The sequence below is a fragment of the Dama dama genome, chromosome 8 (assembly GCF_033118175.1).
Source record: "Dama dama isolate Ldn47 chromosome 8, ASM3311817v1, whole genome shotgun sequence".
Lineage (NCBI taxonomy): Eukaryota > Metazoa > Chordata > Mammalia > Artiodactyla > Cervidae > Dama > Dama dama.
Genome location: NC_083688.1, coordinates 505,215 through 519,330, shown reverse-complemented (window position 1 = coordinate 519,330; position 14,116 = coordinate 505,215). Strand labels below are relative to the sequence as shown.

The 14,116-nt window shown below is 49.0% G+C and overlaps 1 protein-coding gene across 2 annotated transcripts in view; it reads left to right on the top strand.

Moving 5' to 3' along the window:
* SPATA21 (spermatogenesis associated 21) overlaps window positions 1–12,147 on the top strand; it is a 28,490-nt gene extending 16,343 nt beyond the window's left edge. The window contains exons 6-8 of one of the 2 annotated variants that reach the window (XM_061148003.1): window positions 10,055–10,230; window positions 10,912–11,089; window positions 11,579–12,147. In XM_061148003.1, the coding sequence (XP_061003986.1) occupies window positions 10,055–10,230; window positions 10,912–11,089; window positions 11,579–11,621 (397 nt within the window). In that variant the 3' untranslated portion in view covers window positions 11,622–12,147. Of the gene's footprint in view, window positions 1–10,054; window positions 10,231–10,911 lie in introns of both variants that reach the window. The other variant, XM_061148002.1, reaches the window with a different exon arrangement.
* Window positions 12,148–14,116: the final 1,969 nt, after the last annotated feature.

Sequence of the window (14,116 nt, the reverse complement as noted above, 5' to 3'; positions counted from 1 at the left end):
AGTCCTGTGGCCACTGTTGAGTTTTCTAAATTTGCTGGCATATTGAGTGTATGCTTTCACCCATCACACTTTCACAGCATCATCTTTTAGGATTTGAAATAGCTCAACTGGAATTCCATCACCTCCACTGACTTTGTTCATAGAGATGCTTCTTTAGGCCCACTTGACTTTGCATTCCAGGATGTCTGGCTCTAGGTGTGAGTGATCACATCATCGTGATTATCTGGGTCATGAAGATCTTTTTTGTACAGTTCTTCTGTGTATTCTTGCCACCTCTTCTTTATATCTTCTGCTTCTGTTAGGTCCATACTATTTCTGTCCTTTATTGTGTCCATCTTTGCATGAACTGTTCCCTTGTTATCTCTAATTTTTTTGAAGAGATGTCTAGTCTTTCCCATTTTATTCTTTCCCTCTATTTCTTTGCATTTATCTCTGAGGAAGGCTTTCTTATCATTCTTTGGTATTCTTTGGAACTCTGCATTCAAATGGGTATTTCCTTTTCTCCTTTGTCTTTAGCTTATCTTCTTTTTTCAGCTATTTGTAAGGCCTCCTGAGACAACCATTTTGCCTTTTTGCATTTCTTTTTCTTGGGGATGGTCTTGATCACTGCCTCTTGTACAGTGTCAGGAACCTCTGTCCATAGCTCTTCAGGCACTCCATCAGATCTAGTCCCTTGAATCTATTTGTCACTTACACTGTATAATTGTAAGGGATTTGATTTAGGTCATACCTGAATGGTCTAGTGGCAACTGTTCTATGGCAAAGAACATAGGAACTTCCACATATCACTCTCTCCTTTCTTTTTTTCTTTAAATTTACTGTCATGGTTGACATACATGAAGCAATGCACTTTAATTGTACATTTTGTTCTTGGGTTGAATTCATACCATTATAATGTTAAACATCTGGTAGAGATAATATATGCTTGTTTGACTAGTCTCAGCTTTATAGTTTTTTTTTTTTCTTTCCTTAAGCCAATTAAATACAGCTCTCTTACAAGTTAATTTTTAGCAATACCATCTGGAGTAGAAAAACATTACATGCATATTATATATATGTATATATACGTGGGGTCGCAAAGAGTCAGACATGACTGAGCAACTAAACAACAATATATACATATATACATATGCATTGTAAACATACAGACAGGTGCCAAGACAGGCCTTAAGGCTTTCATTTAAAGCCTTAAGTTATGAGGTAGGTGCAATAATATGAAGTTTACTAGTCTATAAAAAAAAATGGTTGGATCCAAATTATATTTCTGGCAGATGGAACAAGTTAAAGTTAGTTGCCCAGAAGGCTAAAGCTTTTTACTAATATTGCGGAGAAGTGCTTTAAGACTTTTGGTTCCACATGGCCCTCTTAAAGTGCACGATTGTTTTGTTCTCTTTCCAATGTCCTGATCTTTTAGTGTCTGAAAGTGCCTTGAGACAATAAGGAGGTTTTGGGACTGGTAAGACTGGCTTTGAATTACTCCTAGAGGCACATTTGTGTTTTTTTAAAGACTTACTTTACAAGACAAGGACAGTTGTTTTTAATTCTCAGAATCGGCTTGCAGCTTGAATGATACCAAGAAGGGTGACCTACCCACCCAGTACATTATCTTGGATTTGTTTCTTTATATCAAGGAGAAGACTTTTCCTTCCGGTCTCCAGATGGAAATTGCAAGACTCCTGTGTTCTAGATTTAGAGCTGTGTGGCTTTGGAATATTTTAATAAATCATTCCACAAAGGCTTCAGAATTTTTTTTTTCCTTTTTTTCCCTCTGAGTGCAATAGTTTTATTTTAGCTTAGGAAACACAGCCTCTGAATATCAGGCCAACTTCTAACCATATAATCCCTTTTAAAAAAAAATCACTTCAACATCTTATCAGGTTTCAGCTGGTACAAACAGTAAATTTTCCTGGCTGTATCGAACTTTTTTTTTTGTTTTCTCTTAAAACCAAAGGCATACCTGTTTCAAGTGACTCAAAACCAAAACTAATGAGCTTCTTATGACTTAACCACGAATGCAAGAGGCATCTTCAAAGAGGGTGCAAAACATACAGCCCTCCCAAGATCCAGAGTCACCCCCAGACAGCTAGAAGAAAGTCTTTAAATAACCTCCGAATCTTGTGAACTGTTGATGGTCCCTAGGATACTAGCCATAAACGGAGTGTAACCCACATTTCTGTCAGGACATCTGTGTATTCTCAGGGCTGCCAGCCTGACAACTGGCCACCTCCAGACACAGACCGGCCTGCCAACCTGCATGCCCAGGCAGGCAGACAGCCAAGCCAAGACCTCAGGACAGAAAATGAGAAAAAAGGGAAAGCGATAGCTGTCCCTGGGAGTGTTAGTCGCTCAGTCGTGACCAACTCTTGTGATCCTATGGACTATAGCCCGCTAGACTCCTCTGTCCATGGGATTTCCCAGGGAAGAATACTGAAGTGGGCTGTCATTTCCTTCTCCCGGGGCTCTTCCCAACCCAGGGATGGAATCCACGTCTCCCGTGCTGCTGGCAGGGGGCCACCTGCCATTGCTGATCCCGGGGTCTGATCCCTGGGTCGGGAAGATGCCCTGGAGAAGGACATGGCAACGCTCCAGTATTGCCTGGGAAATCCCAGGGATAGAGGAGCCTGGCAGGCTGTAGTCCATGGGGTTGCAAGAGTTGGACATGACTTAGCGACTAAGGCAAGCACTTGACTGCACTACAGACAGAGACCCAGGAGGCTGATGTGGCAGGAAATCTCAACTTCTGCCAGTTCAGTCAGGTCCCAGGACCTCTCAGGGGCAGCCCTTCTTCCCCCCACCCTGGAGGAGGGTGTCCCAGACTATGCTAACTCACCCTCGTTAGAAATGTATGGGAGGTGAAGCTTTCCTCTGTCCTGTTAGGATTTTCAGCTGGGACTGACATAAGACAGGAGAAAAGCACAAATTGTATTTACATGTACAAAAGAAGAAAAACGCTCACAAAAAAATGAAGACCCAAAGAAGTGACTAGGCCTAAGTGCCTATATACTAGCTTGAACAAAGTGTAGTCACTGTAGGAAAGTAACTAAGTGACGTGGTGGTGAAGGTTTAGTCGATAGGTCGTGTCCGACTCTTGCGACCTGATGGCCGTAGCGCACGAGGCTCCTGTGTGCACTGCTCCCATTTGGGCAGGCTGGAGAACACCACCTAACTGGACAGTTCTCTTGGCCTCTGCACCTCATCTCTTGCGATAAGAATGCTTCTTCCTCCTCCCATACAGAAGGCACCTCTCACATGGCACTTTTATCTCCTGCTTTTAGAAAGAAAAAGGAAGGCCAGTGTACCCCTCTTCCATCTACAGTTTATCAAGTGCCTTTAATTCAAAATAAGCAATATGGGAGTTCCCTGGGGGTCCAGTAGTTAGGACTTGGTGTTTTCACTGTAGTGGCCCGGGTTTGATCCGTCGTTAGGGAACTAAGATCCTTCAGGCCTTGTGACAGAGCCAAAACAAAACAAAAAACATGCACAAAACCAAAATAACCAATATCCCAAAGTGGCACATTTTGGGGATGGCATGTTCTGAACTCCTTCAAAAGAAAAAAAAAGACCAGTGTAGCCCACAACTCAACGGCACACATGCTTTTCCTCAAGATAATCATAGTATGCAGCGGAAGGGCGTCTAAAGAACACTTACAGGGACTTCCCTGGTGGTCCATGGCTAAGATGCCTTGCTTCCAATGCAAGGGGCCTGGGTTCGATCCCTGGTCAATCCCACATGCTGCTGCAACTAAGACCTATTGCCACCAAATAAGTATTTTTTTAAAAAGAATATTTATAGAGGAACTTCCTGGTGGTCCAGTGACTGAGACTCCACACTCCTAACGCAGGAGCCCAGGTTTGATCCCTGGTCGGGGAATTAGATCCTGCATGCAGAAATGTAAGAGTTCATGTGCTGCAACTGAAAAGATACCAAATGCTGCAGCTAACCATCCCGCGTGTGTGCGTGCTGTCACTCCGGTCGTCACTCGCCGTCACTCGCGGCCCGATGCACTGCAGCCCGCCAGGCTCCTCTGTCCATGGGATTCTCCAGGCAGGAATACTGGAGTGGGTTGCTGTGCCCCGCTCCAGGGGATCTCCCCGACCCAGAGATCGAACCCACGTCTCTTACGTCTCCTGCAGTGGCAGGCAGGTTCTTTACCAGCAGTGCACTGCAACTAAGACCGCCAGTGCAGCCAAGAAAAAAGAGTATTTATAGAATAATAAAGTGATAAGTACTCAAGAGTCAATGTTTAATACAATTAATAATTTTCATTTTCACCAAGGAAACCTCTTTCTTTTTTTACTCTCAGTGTATTTTTGATCAGAAATCTTTTTTATTTCTTTAAAAAAATTATTTACTGATTTGGCTGTGCCAGATCTTAGTTGCACCATGCAGAATCTTCTAGTTACAGCATGTGAGCTCTGGCCTTGCACTGAAGAATACAGTGACTCTGAGATGAGTTTGGTGCCACTTCCTTGATTTATGCTAAGGTGGTTTTACCCCCCCCCCATTGTTTTGTAGCTTCAGTGCAAATGTCAACACAAAACACCAAATATCAAGAGAATGAGAAGACAGGCCACAGACTGAGAGACGATATTTTCAAAAGACATGTCTAATAGAAACTGTTATCTAAAATTTACAAAGGAGTCTTTAAATGAAATAATAGGAAATCAAACAACTTGGTTAAAAAATAGGCAAAAGACTTGAATAGACACCTCACCAAAGAACAATGAGATGATCATGGATGATCAACAAGCATATGAAAAGATGTTCAACATCATCTGTCATTAGGGAATTGCAAATTAAAACACCAATGAGATACTACTGTACGCCTGTTAGAATGGTGAAAGTCCAAGACACTGATAATCTTCACATGCGGGCAAGGATGTGGAGTCAGAGGAAGTCTTGTTTCACTTCTGGTGGGAATGCAAAATGGTACTGCCACTTTGGAAGACAGTTTGGTGGTTTCTTACAAAACTAAACAAACTCTTACATGATCCAGCAATTGTGCTCCTTGGTATTCATCCCAATAAATTGAAAATTTAGTCCACACAAAAACTTGCACACAGATGGATAAAGCAGCTGTATTCATAATTGCCAAAACCTGGAGGCAACCAAGATGTCCTTCAGTCAGTGAATGGATAAATTAGCTGTGCTACATCTATACAGTGGAATTTGTTGTTTTTCAGTCGCTAAGTTAAGAGGAAAGTGAAAAGACTGGCTTAAAACTCAGCATTCAAAAAACTAAGATCATGGCAATCCGGTCCCATCACTTCATGGCAAATAGATTGGGGAAACAATGGAAACAGTGACAGACTTTATTTTCTTGGGCTCCAAAATCATTGCAGATGGTGACTGCAGCCATGAAATTAAAAGACACTTGTTCCTTGGAAGAAAAGCTATGACCAACCAAGACAGCATATTAAAAAACCCAAGACATCACTTTGCCAACAAAGGTCCGTCTAGTCAAAGCTATGGTTTTTCCAGTAGCCTTGTGTGGATGTGAGAGTTGGTCTATAAAGAAAGCTGAGCACCGAAGAATCGATGCTTTTGAACTGTGGTGTTGGAGAAGACTCTTGAGAGTCCCTTGGACTGCAAGGAGATCCAACCAGTCCATCCTAAAGGAAATCAGTCCTGAATATTCACTGGAAGGACTGATGCTGAGGCTGAAACTGCACTACTTTGGCCACCTGATTCGAAGAACTGACTCATTAGAAAAGACCCTGATGCTGGGAAAGGTTGAAGGCAGGAGGAGAAGGGGATGACAGAGGATGAGATGGGTGCATGGCATCATTGACTTGATGGACATGAATTTGAGTTAAGCTCCAGGAGTTGGTGACGGACAGGGAAGCCTGGCATGCTGCAGTCCACAAGGTTGCAAAGAGCTGGACACGACTGAGCGACTGAACTGAAGTTGTTGTCAAACTCTTTGCAACCCCATAGACTGCAGCACGCCAGGCTTCCCTGTCCTTCACTGTCTCCTGGAGTTTGCTCAAACTCATGTTCATTGAGTCAGTGATGCCATCCAACTATCTCATTCTCTGTCACCCCCTTCTCCTCCTGCCCTCAATCTTTCCCAGCATCATGGTCTTTTCCAATGAGTTGGCTCTTTGCATTAGGTGGCCAAAGTATTGGAGCTTACAGTGGAATATTCAGTACTAATAGGAGTCATCGAACCATGAAAAGATAGAGGAAACTTAATGCATATTACTAAGTGAAAAAAAAGTGATCTGAAAAAGCTATATACTTTATAATTTCAACTACATGACATTCTGGAAAAGACAAAACATTGAAGAGTAAAAAGATTAGTACTGACTGGGGTGAGGGGAGATGGGGGGAGGTGGAGCACAGACTTTTTAGAGCAATCTATTTCTGTTTTGTAAATAAGTTCATTTGTATCTTTCTTTTTTAGATTCCACACGTGATTACTGTATGGTATCTGTCTTTCTCTGACTCTACTTCACTATGAGAATCTCTAGGTTCATCCACGGTGCTGCAGAAGGCATTATTTCATTCTTTTGTGATTAATGCTCCATTTTATATTCTATCTTCTTTACCCGTTCATCGTTTGATGGATATTTAGGTTGCTGCCATGTCTTGGCTATTGCAGATAGCGCTGCTGTGAGCCCTGGGGTACGTGTGTCTCTTGAATTAGAGTTTTCATCTTTTCCAGATATATGCCCAGCAGTGGGATTGCTAGGTCATATGGTAACTCTATTTTTCATTTTTTTTTAAAATAACCTCCACACTGTTGTCCATAGTGGCTGTGCCAGACACATTCCCAACCGACAGCACAAGCGGGTTCCCTCTTCACACCCTCTCCAGCCTTTCTCTTTCTTCTTGAATATTTTTGGCATTTATGTCTATATGATATGGAGGCACTATAATATATTGGTTATTGATTTTTGTCTACTGACTTCCTGTTATGGTGAGAATTTAGCTGTCTGATACAACTATCCCCTCAGCTCCTCCCCATTCCAATACAGTATCAGTTTTTACTAAGCGTTTGTGGTTTCTAAGATTATGGCTATGCGATTATTCATAGCTGAGCATTTTTAATACTGATTTAACTTTCTTTCTTGTTTTATTTTCTGAAAGTCAGCAGTTGCCTTTTTTAGAAATAATGATTTTTTGGCTCTGCTGGGCCTTTGTTGCTGCACGCAGGCTTTCTCCAGTCGTGGCGAGCAGGGTTGAGGGGCAGGGGCCAGAGGCTGCCCTCTGCTGCGGTGCTCGGGCCTCATTGCAGCAGCTTCTCTGGCTGCAGAGTGTGGGCTCTAGGCACGTGGGCTTCGGTAGTTGTGATGCATGGGCTTAGTTGCCCCGTGGCATGTGGGATCTTCCAGACCAGGGATTGAACTGGTCCTTCACACTGTAAGGCAGATTCCCAACCACTGGACCGCCAGGGAAGCCCTGCCTTGATATTTTTTCCTTTGTATTCTTGATAACTCTTGCACCTTCCTAAAACTGCTGTTTCTTGGCAGCATTCTCTAAATAACTCCATTCTTCTCAGTTTTGGGTTAATTTCCTTTTAGGCCTGTGACAGAGCTCTCATCTTGGGAGTCTGCAGTCATCCTAGAAATTCTTTCTTCCTTCCTTCTGATTGGAATTCTGGCTACTGGATCACATGTCTTACCTTTTCTTGGTTTGCCTCCTCTTTCTTGGTTTGATTTGCTTAAAAAAAAAAACAAAAAAAAAACATTGGAAGCATGTTTCACCAGTAGCTTTTGGGGGTTAGAAAGGCAGTAACTCAACAACAGGTATGGGAATGGCAACCCTTGATGTTTCTGTATTTTAAGTTATAGTGATCTGATCTAAACTGGTTATCCACTATGGGAGTTGCACTGCAATCGTGGGATCTGTTGACCATCTTCCTTTACCTTTTGTCTTTCTTCTGTGTTAGGTCTCTTATTTTCTGTATGTATATCTTCCTTTTCTTTTTTGGTTTCTGCCCTCATTTTGGAAGAACGTGCCCTCTAGGAGCTTCCTGAGAAAGGATGCCTGGGAGGCAAAAGTTTTAAGATTTTGTATGTCTACAAAGTGCTTATTCTGTCATACTTACTGAATAGTTCAGCTGGGTACAGAATTCTAGATTAGTCTGTTGTTAGTTAAGGATTAGACCCCAGTGTACTGCAGTGTAAACAACTTGGTCTATTTCTCTCACACGGATGGTCTGGAGGAAGCAGGCAGGAAGGCAGAGCTGCTCAGGAACCCAGTTTCTTCCCCACTGATGGTCCTACCATTCCCTGGGTCGATCCTAAGCCAATTTACCAAAACACATGTACACTGAGGCCCGTGAGAAGCGGAAGGAGAGAGCAAGCAGTTTCCTTTAAAGTTGTGACAGAACGTTGCACACACTCTGCTCAGTTCTGTGGGCTCCTGTGGGGTGAAGTTGTTTTCTAGTCCATCTTTTTACTTAGGATGTTGCCTTTTCAGGCCCTAGTTTTACACAGGGATCTGGACCCAGTCTCCATGTGAGGGCTCTGGAGTTCATTTCCTGTGTGTGACCCTCATGAAAACCCCCAGCTCCAGGCTGTAGGGACAGGCAGAGGCCCAGCTTAGCCACCAGCTGAAGCTGTAAGGGCTGTCCATTGCTCTGAGCAGCCCGCACACCCTTCACCACTGCCTGGAGTCCCAGGTGGGCTGGACTTCCCAGCTTGCTGTCCGTCTCCACCCCCTTCTCCCTCACATACCACCTCTCGCCCCCTCTGTTCCCGGAGCTCACCAAACTCTTTCCCACCTCCTGGCCTTTCCCAAGCCGTCCCCTCTGCCTGCCTCTTCCTGACATCCCCTTAGCTTGCTCCCTCCTCCTCCTGCTCAGATGTCACCACCTTGGAGATTCTCACTGACTCTGAACAACGGAGTTCATCACTATCCCTTACTCAGCTTTCACTTTCTCTCAAAGCACCCATCACTACTCACACGAGGACCCTGATTTTTATTTGTTCAGGATCTGACTCTCGACTAGATAAGGACCTAGGAAGCTGATTCATAAAGTGATACCAGGGAGCAGAACTGAGGGAAGGGGTGTGAACAGAGGAGAAAGAGTCAATACAAGGATGTGCTGTTGAGTCAACCACCCCAGGATCTTCCGAGGAAGACTCACCAGTGGTGGCTCAGAATTCTCAGGGGAAGAGAGAGAAGCCTGTATACCCCAGAGCTGGCTCCTTGGTCAAGGGTGCCCCTCACAGCTGTTTAATTCCCCTGCACTTCTGAGCTGCATACGTGTCAGAGGTCTGCAGCAAGAAGCAGGGGGTACGATCTGAGGTGAGACCCATCAGTGTCCCTGTGCAGAGCTTGTTGAGGCCCATAAGTGGTTGCCGTGACAATGGCTGGTAAGAGGTGGGGCTGAGAGACGACACAAGGGCCTTAAATAAACATCTCCTGTGCTGCCCCAAGCACTTAGATGAGTGACTAGCACACAGCAAACACTTAATATTTGAATGAATGAATGTATATATGGCGCTGCAGTCTAGTGGGGAAAAGGCAAGTAGTGATGAGTTAGGAATATTAAGTGGGCTGTGATGGGGTAAGTACAGGTTGTCAGGGGTCTATAGCTGGAGCCCAGCTAGTCTACTGGAACACAAAGGACTTCCTGGAAGAGATGGCCCTTACGCTAAAATCTGGAAGATGAGCAGGAATTAACTGCATAGCTGGCTTACAAAGCATTTGCACATCCAAGTAAAAATACCAGTGGTAGAAATCATGGGTAATATTTGCCAAGCTCTTTCCTTGGGCCAATTTGCTGAATGCTTAATGGGTCTTGTTAATCTTTGTTTTTAACCCTATAAAAATGTTGACTGATCCACCTGAGAAGTCAGGTGACTTGCAGTGACTGGGAGAGATAACCGTCTCCCCACTTCACATGGGGTGACTGAGGCTCAGAGCAGGGCAGTAAGTTGCCTGCAGTCACAGAAGTTAATGGCAGAGCCGGGACGAACGCCCAGATCTCCTGAGCCCCTGCTCCTGAGCTGGGCAGACACAACAGGGGCTCAGGAAGAGGGAGGGAGGAGGAGGGGAAGGAGACGTGGCCGTGCTGAGCTGAGTGGCACTGCTCCCCAGCTATTACCAGAGGAAGCTGAAGGAAGGCACCTGTAAGGCTCGGGAGATGGAATCGGCCGTAGGGCGGCTGCAGCCCCGGAAGAAGCTTCCCTACAACACCCCGCAGGCAGACACCCTGGAGATGCCCGAACGCAGAGTCCTCAGGGTCCTGAGCCGGCTGAAGCAGCAGAACTACGGTGAGGGCCCCGGGCTCCCCCAGCAGCTCCCCGCTTCACCCCGGGCTCCCCCAGCCGGGGCCGAGGCATGTCTCCCCACTTTGGGCCCAGCTGTGTGGTGACGATCACCCCCAGCTCCAGCCCCCCACTCTCTTTACCCTGAGCCCGAGCCCAGGGAGCACGGCTGGTCCCAAGAGCCTGGACTGGGAGGGCAGAGGGGCTGAGCAACCCCAGCTCCTCATTTCTTGAGCACCCTTGGGGTCACTCTCTGTGATAAGCCCTTTGCAGATGTGCTAGAAGTTAGTCATCATAACCATGTGTTTATTAATACTCTATGCATTTACGATGAGAAAATTAAAGTTTAAGCAGCTTGCGTAAGGCCCCACGGCGAGCATGTCAGAAAGGGGAGTTTACACGCAGGCCAGACCCCTGCTGTGTGCCCGGTGGGTGGACGAGGAGCTTTCCCAACGACTAGATGTGTGCTCCTTTCTAAGCTGCTGTCAGCCTGCGCTCATCAGCATTCAGCCAAGCGCTTTACATACACCACCCCTTAAACCCTCACCGTCAACTCTGAGGAGGATGCCACTATCATCTCTGGCTTCTGTAGCAGTTCAGGGAGGTCAAGTGAGTGGCCCAAACCCTCCCACGGGTCGGCCTGGCTCCCAAGGCTGAGCATGCTCTGAAACGCCCCCCTCCTGCCAGCTGCCAACCTGCAGAGCCCGTACGCCCAGGTGCCTTGCATCCCGCTCTGCCCGCGGCTGGACAAGAAGACGGTCCGCCGGAAGCAGGGCGGCCACTACATGCTGGAACAGTGTACCACCAGCGGCCTGGGCCCCGACATCCACAGCATCCTCTTGCACGCTGGATCTCAGGGAGGCAGGTGGGTACCCCGAGGGCAGGGCAGGCCCCAGCGTAGGCCCGTCCGCCTCCTCGTGAGAGGGCCCGGCCTAATCCAAGGGGCATCCAGCCTTCTAGGAGGCGGATGCAGACACTGCTGCTCCAGCGAGGAGAGAGGGGAAAGGACAGGAGAGGGAAGGAACTGATCTCTGGGCCGGGCGGGTCGTTCCAAAGCCAGCGTACTCACGCCTTTCGGTGCCCAGGACTCCCTGGCACTACCTGCCTTTCTCACACAGAGGGTTTAATTCTCAAGTTCTTTGCCTGAGTCTGATTCCGCTTTCATAGTAGTAGGAGACTGGCTCAGCAGCCGGGTGGATGTGAGCTTTGCCTGCAGCGGTCATCCCTGGGCCTGCTGGGATGAAACCACACGAGCCTTGGAATCAGGCCCCCAGCCCGACTGGGGCTCCATCCCTGCCCTGGGCAGACGGGGTGGCTCACTCCCTCCCACCCTTCTCCCCTGCCTCTCCCCCAGGGAACCTGGCCGTCTGAATTCTGTACCAGCTCGAACCCACTGACCCTGCCGAGTCCAGACTCTGCCTGCGTCTGACGGGTCACCGGGCAGGGGCTGCTGCTGGATTTTTCTTTTGTGGCCTGGTAAGCCAATAAACAAGAACCTCAGCCTCTGTGCCTCTGTGCCACCCGACTGTGAGAGTGTGGGGCCTCAGGCTCCAGAGCCCTGAAGGCGGAGCCGCCCTGAAAGCCTGCGGAGGGCCAGGTGTTCTGCTGGAGGTGGCCTGGGTGCAAGTCTTGACCTTCTCTGCTCTCCAAGCACAGAACGGGACTGTCCTCAGATGAGTTTCTCCAGGCTTTGGACTAGGAGCCCCGCAAGGGCAGGAATTCTTCCCCCTCGCTTGAAGGAAATGGTGGATATAAGGGACCTGCCTGGGAACGACCCCGGCCTCTCACACAGGCAGACCCCATGGAAAGGTGGCTGGTGGGGTGGGGAGGCTCGCGGGGGGCTGAGCCGTGCTCTCCCAAGCGGAGACCCAGGACCCAGGGGTCTCCTTCCCTGGGAGTCGATGGGTTTGGGTTCTTGGCCTGAATTCACATGCCACCTCAGTCCTGTCCTCAGAGTGGCCCTCCCTGGGACTGAGCAGAGCGCTCCCAGCGGTTAAACACGCAACCACAGTGAAAGGTGATAAGGTCAGAGACTGAAATGAGGACAAGGATTTGACAAGTTTAAAACATGTATTTAAAATACAATTTATAAAATGCCTCATCTGCCGACTCAGGAGCCCGCGGTGCGGGGTGGGGTGGGCATGCCCGCCGGACCGGCAGAGCAGGACGGCAGGGGGCAGGCTCCCTCCCGGGCCCCCCTGTTCAGACGCCCGAGGGGCCCGCATGCACCCCGGGGGCCGCATGGCCGAAAACAGGACCCCAGAGGCTTCCAGAGTCTCTGCCTACCGGGGAAGCCGGGGCAGCCCTGCCGGCCCGTCCCTGAGCAGAGTGTCCCCAGGCGGGGTGAGCAGGGGAGGGCGGGGCGGGGCCCTGGAGGGGCTGAGGGGAGCAGATCGGGTGTTGCCTCCTGCCTGCAGGTGGGGAGCACCCTGACTGAGTGGGCGGAGAAGGGCGGGTCACCAGGCCCAGACCCCCAGCTCCTTTGGTTATAGGCTGACATCAGAGTAGTGGCTCATGGGAAGCGGTTAGCTGGGAGGTCTGAGGTCTGGCTCGGGGGTGACGGGGGAGCTGGGGAAGGGGACAGAACCACGGAGGCAGATAAGGGGCAGCAGCCTCAGGTTTCTGCCCCCCTCACCCCTCCGGGGTTTTCCAAGCCAAAGCCTGCAGCTTACTTTAAAAAAAAAAAAAAAAAAAAAGCACTTAAGGAAAGTTACAGACAACTACAAAAAAAAAAAAAACCCCACAAACACACACACAAAATCCAAACCGTTCTCCCATCTCCCCGCCCACCTCCCCCCAACACAAGAGTTTCCTGTTTCATCTCGTTTAAGTTTTGTCTGTCACCTCTCTGTCTGGGGAGCCAGGGGAGACTGCGGGTGGGTGGGGGCAGGCACGCAGGGGCAGAGCCCATCTTTGGCCGCAGGGAGGCGGGAGCCGCAGGCCCCATGACCCCCTCGATCCAGACACCCGTCAGCCGGCCTCCTGGGCTCCCACCAGAAGAGGGGAGCGAGAGCAGATGGTCCCCACAGTGGGGCCCCAGCACCTCTGGCCTTTCTACCTGCCAACCCCTGTACCTTCTCCAGCTGAAAAGGACAGTCTCATCTTGGGCCAGAAACCACTGTCACGTGAGGGATGGACACTGTCCGTCTCGGACGCAGAAACCTGGTCCGGGCCGTGGAGACAGCAGCAGCCTTCCCCCCCGCCCAATCCTCAGAACAGCCTGTGCTGGCACTCAGCATGCCCAGGCTCTCACTGAAGCTGCATCCAGCTCTCTGCACACACCGCTTCCGGGCTCCACTCAGTGGTAAGCCCGTGCTAGGGACTAGCTGCTGACTCGGCTGGCAGCCAACCTCCCCTCCTAAGGGGCAGACGCAATGGGCCAAGGCTTGCTGGGCCCCGCTGACATCCCCACGGGGTGAGGTGAGGGCAGGAGGACCAGAGGCAGGAGTGAGCCTGCAAGACCTGGCCCGCCACCGTGGCCGGTACAAGCTGCCCCAACCACAGACGTCACAGCACCCGTTCCAAAACTCATCTGCCGAGCAGGCAGGCCGTCTGGCTGGCTGAGGGATGCCAGGTGCAGTGCAATGGGACAGCTCAGAAAGCCTGAAAGGGGCCAGATGGTACACACGGCTGCTCTGGGCAGAGCCCTCTAAGCCTCTTCCACCTCAAAGAGCCAAAGCCAGTCTCCAGGCTTTAAGGACAGACGGTAAACTGCCTTCACTCAAGGCCCTTGCTCTGGAAAAAAGGGATGGAGGGTAGCCTAGGCACAGGGGGAACCAGTCTGTCATTACCAACCTTTGCAATGCACAGCTTGTTTTTCCCCAAACATACTCAGAATGGTTTGCTCCTCAGGTAGTGATTTCACAAGGGAAATGTCCTGGGTACAGTTACC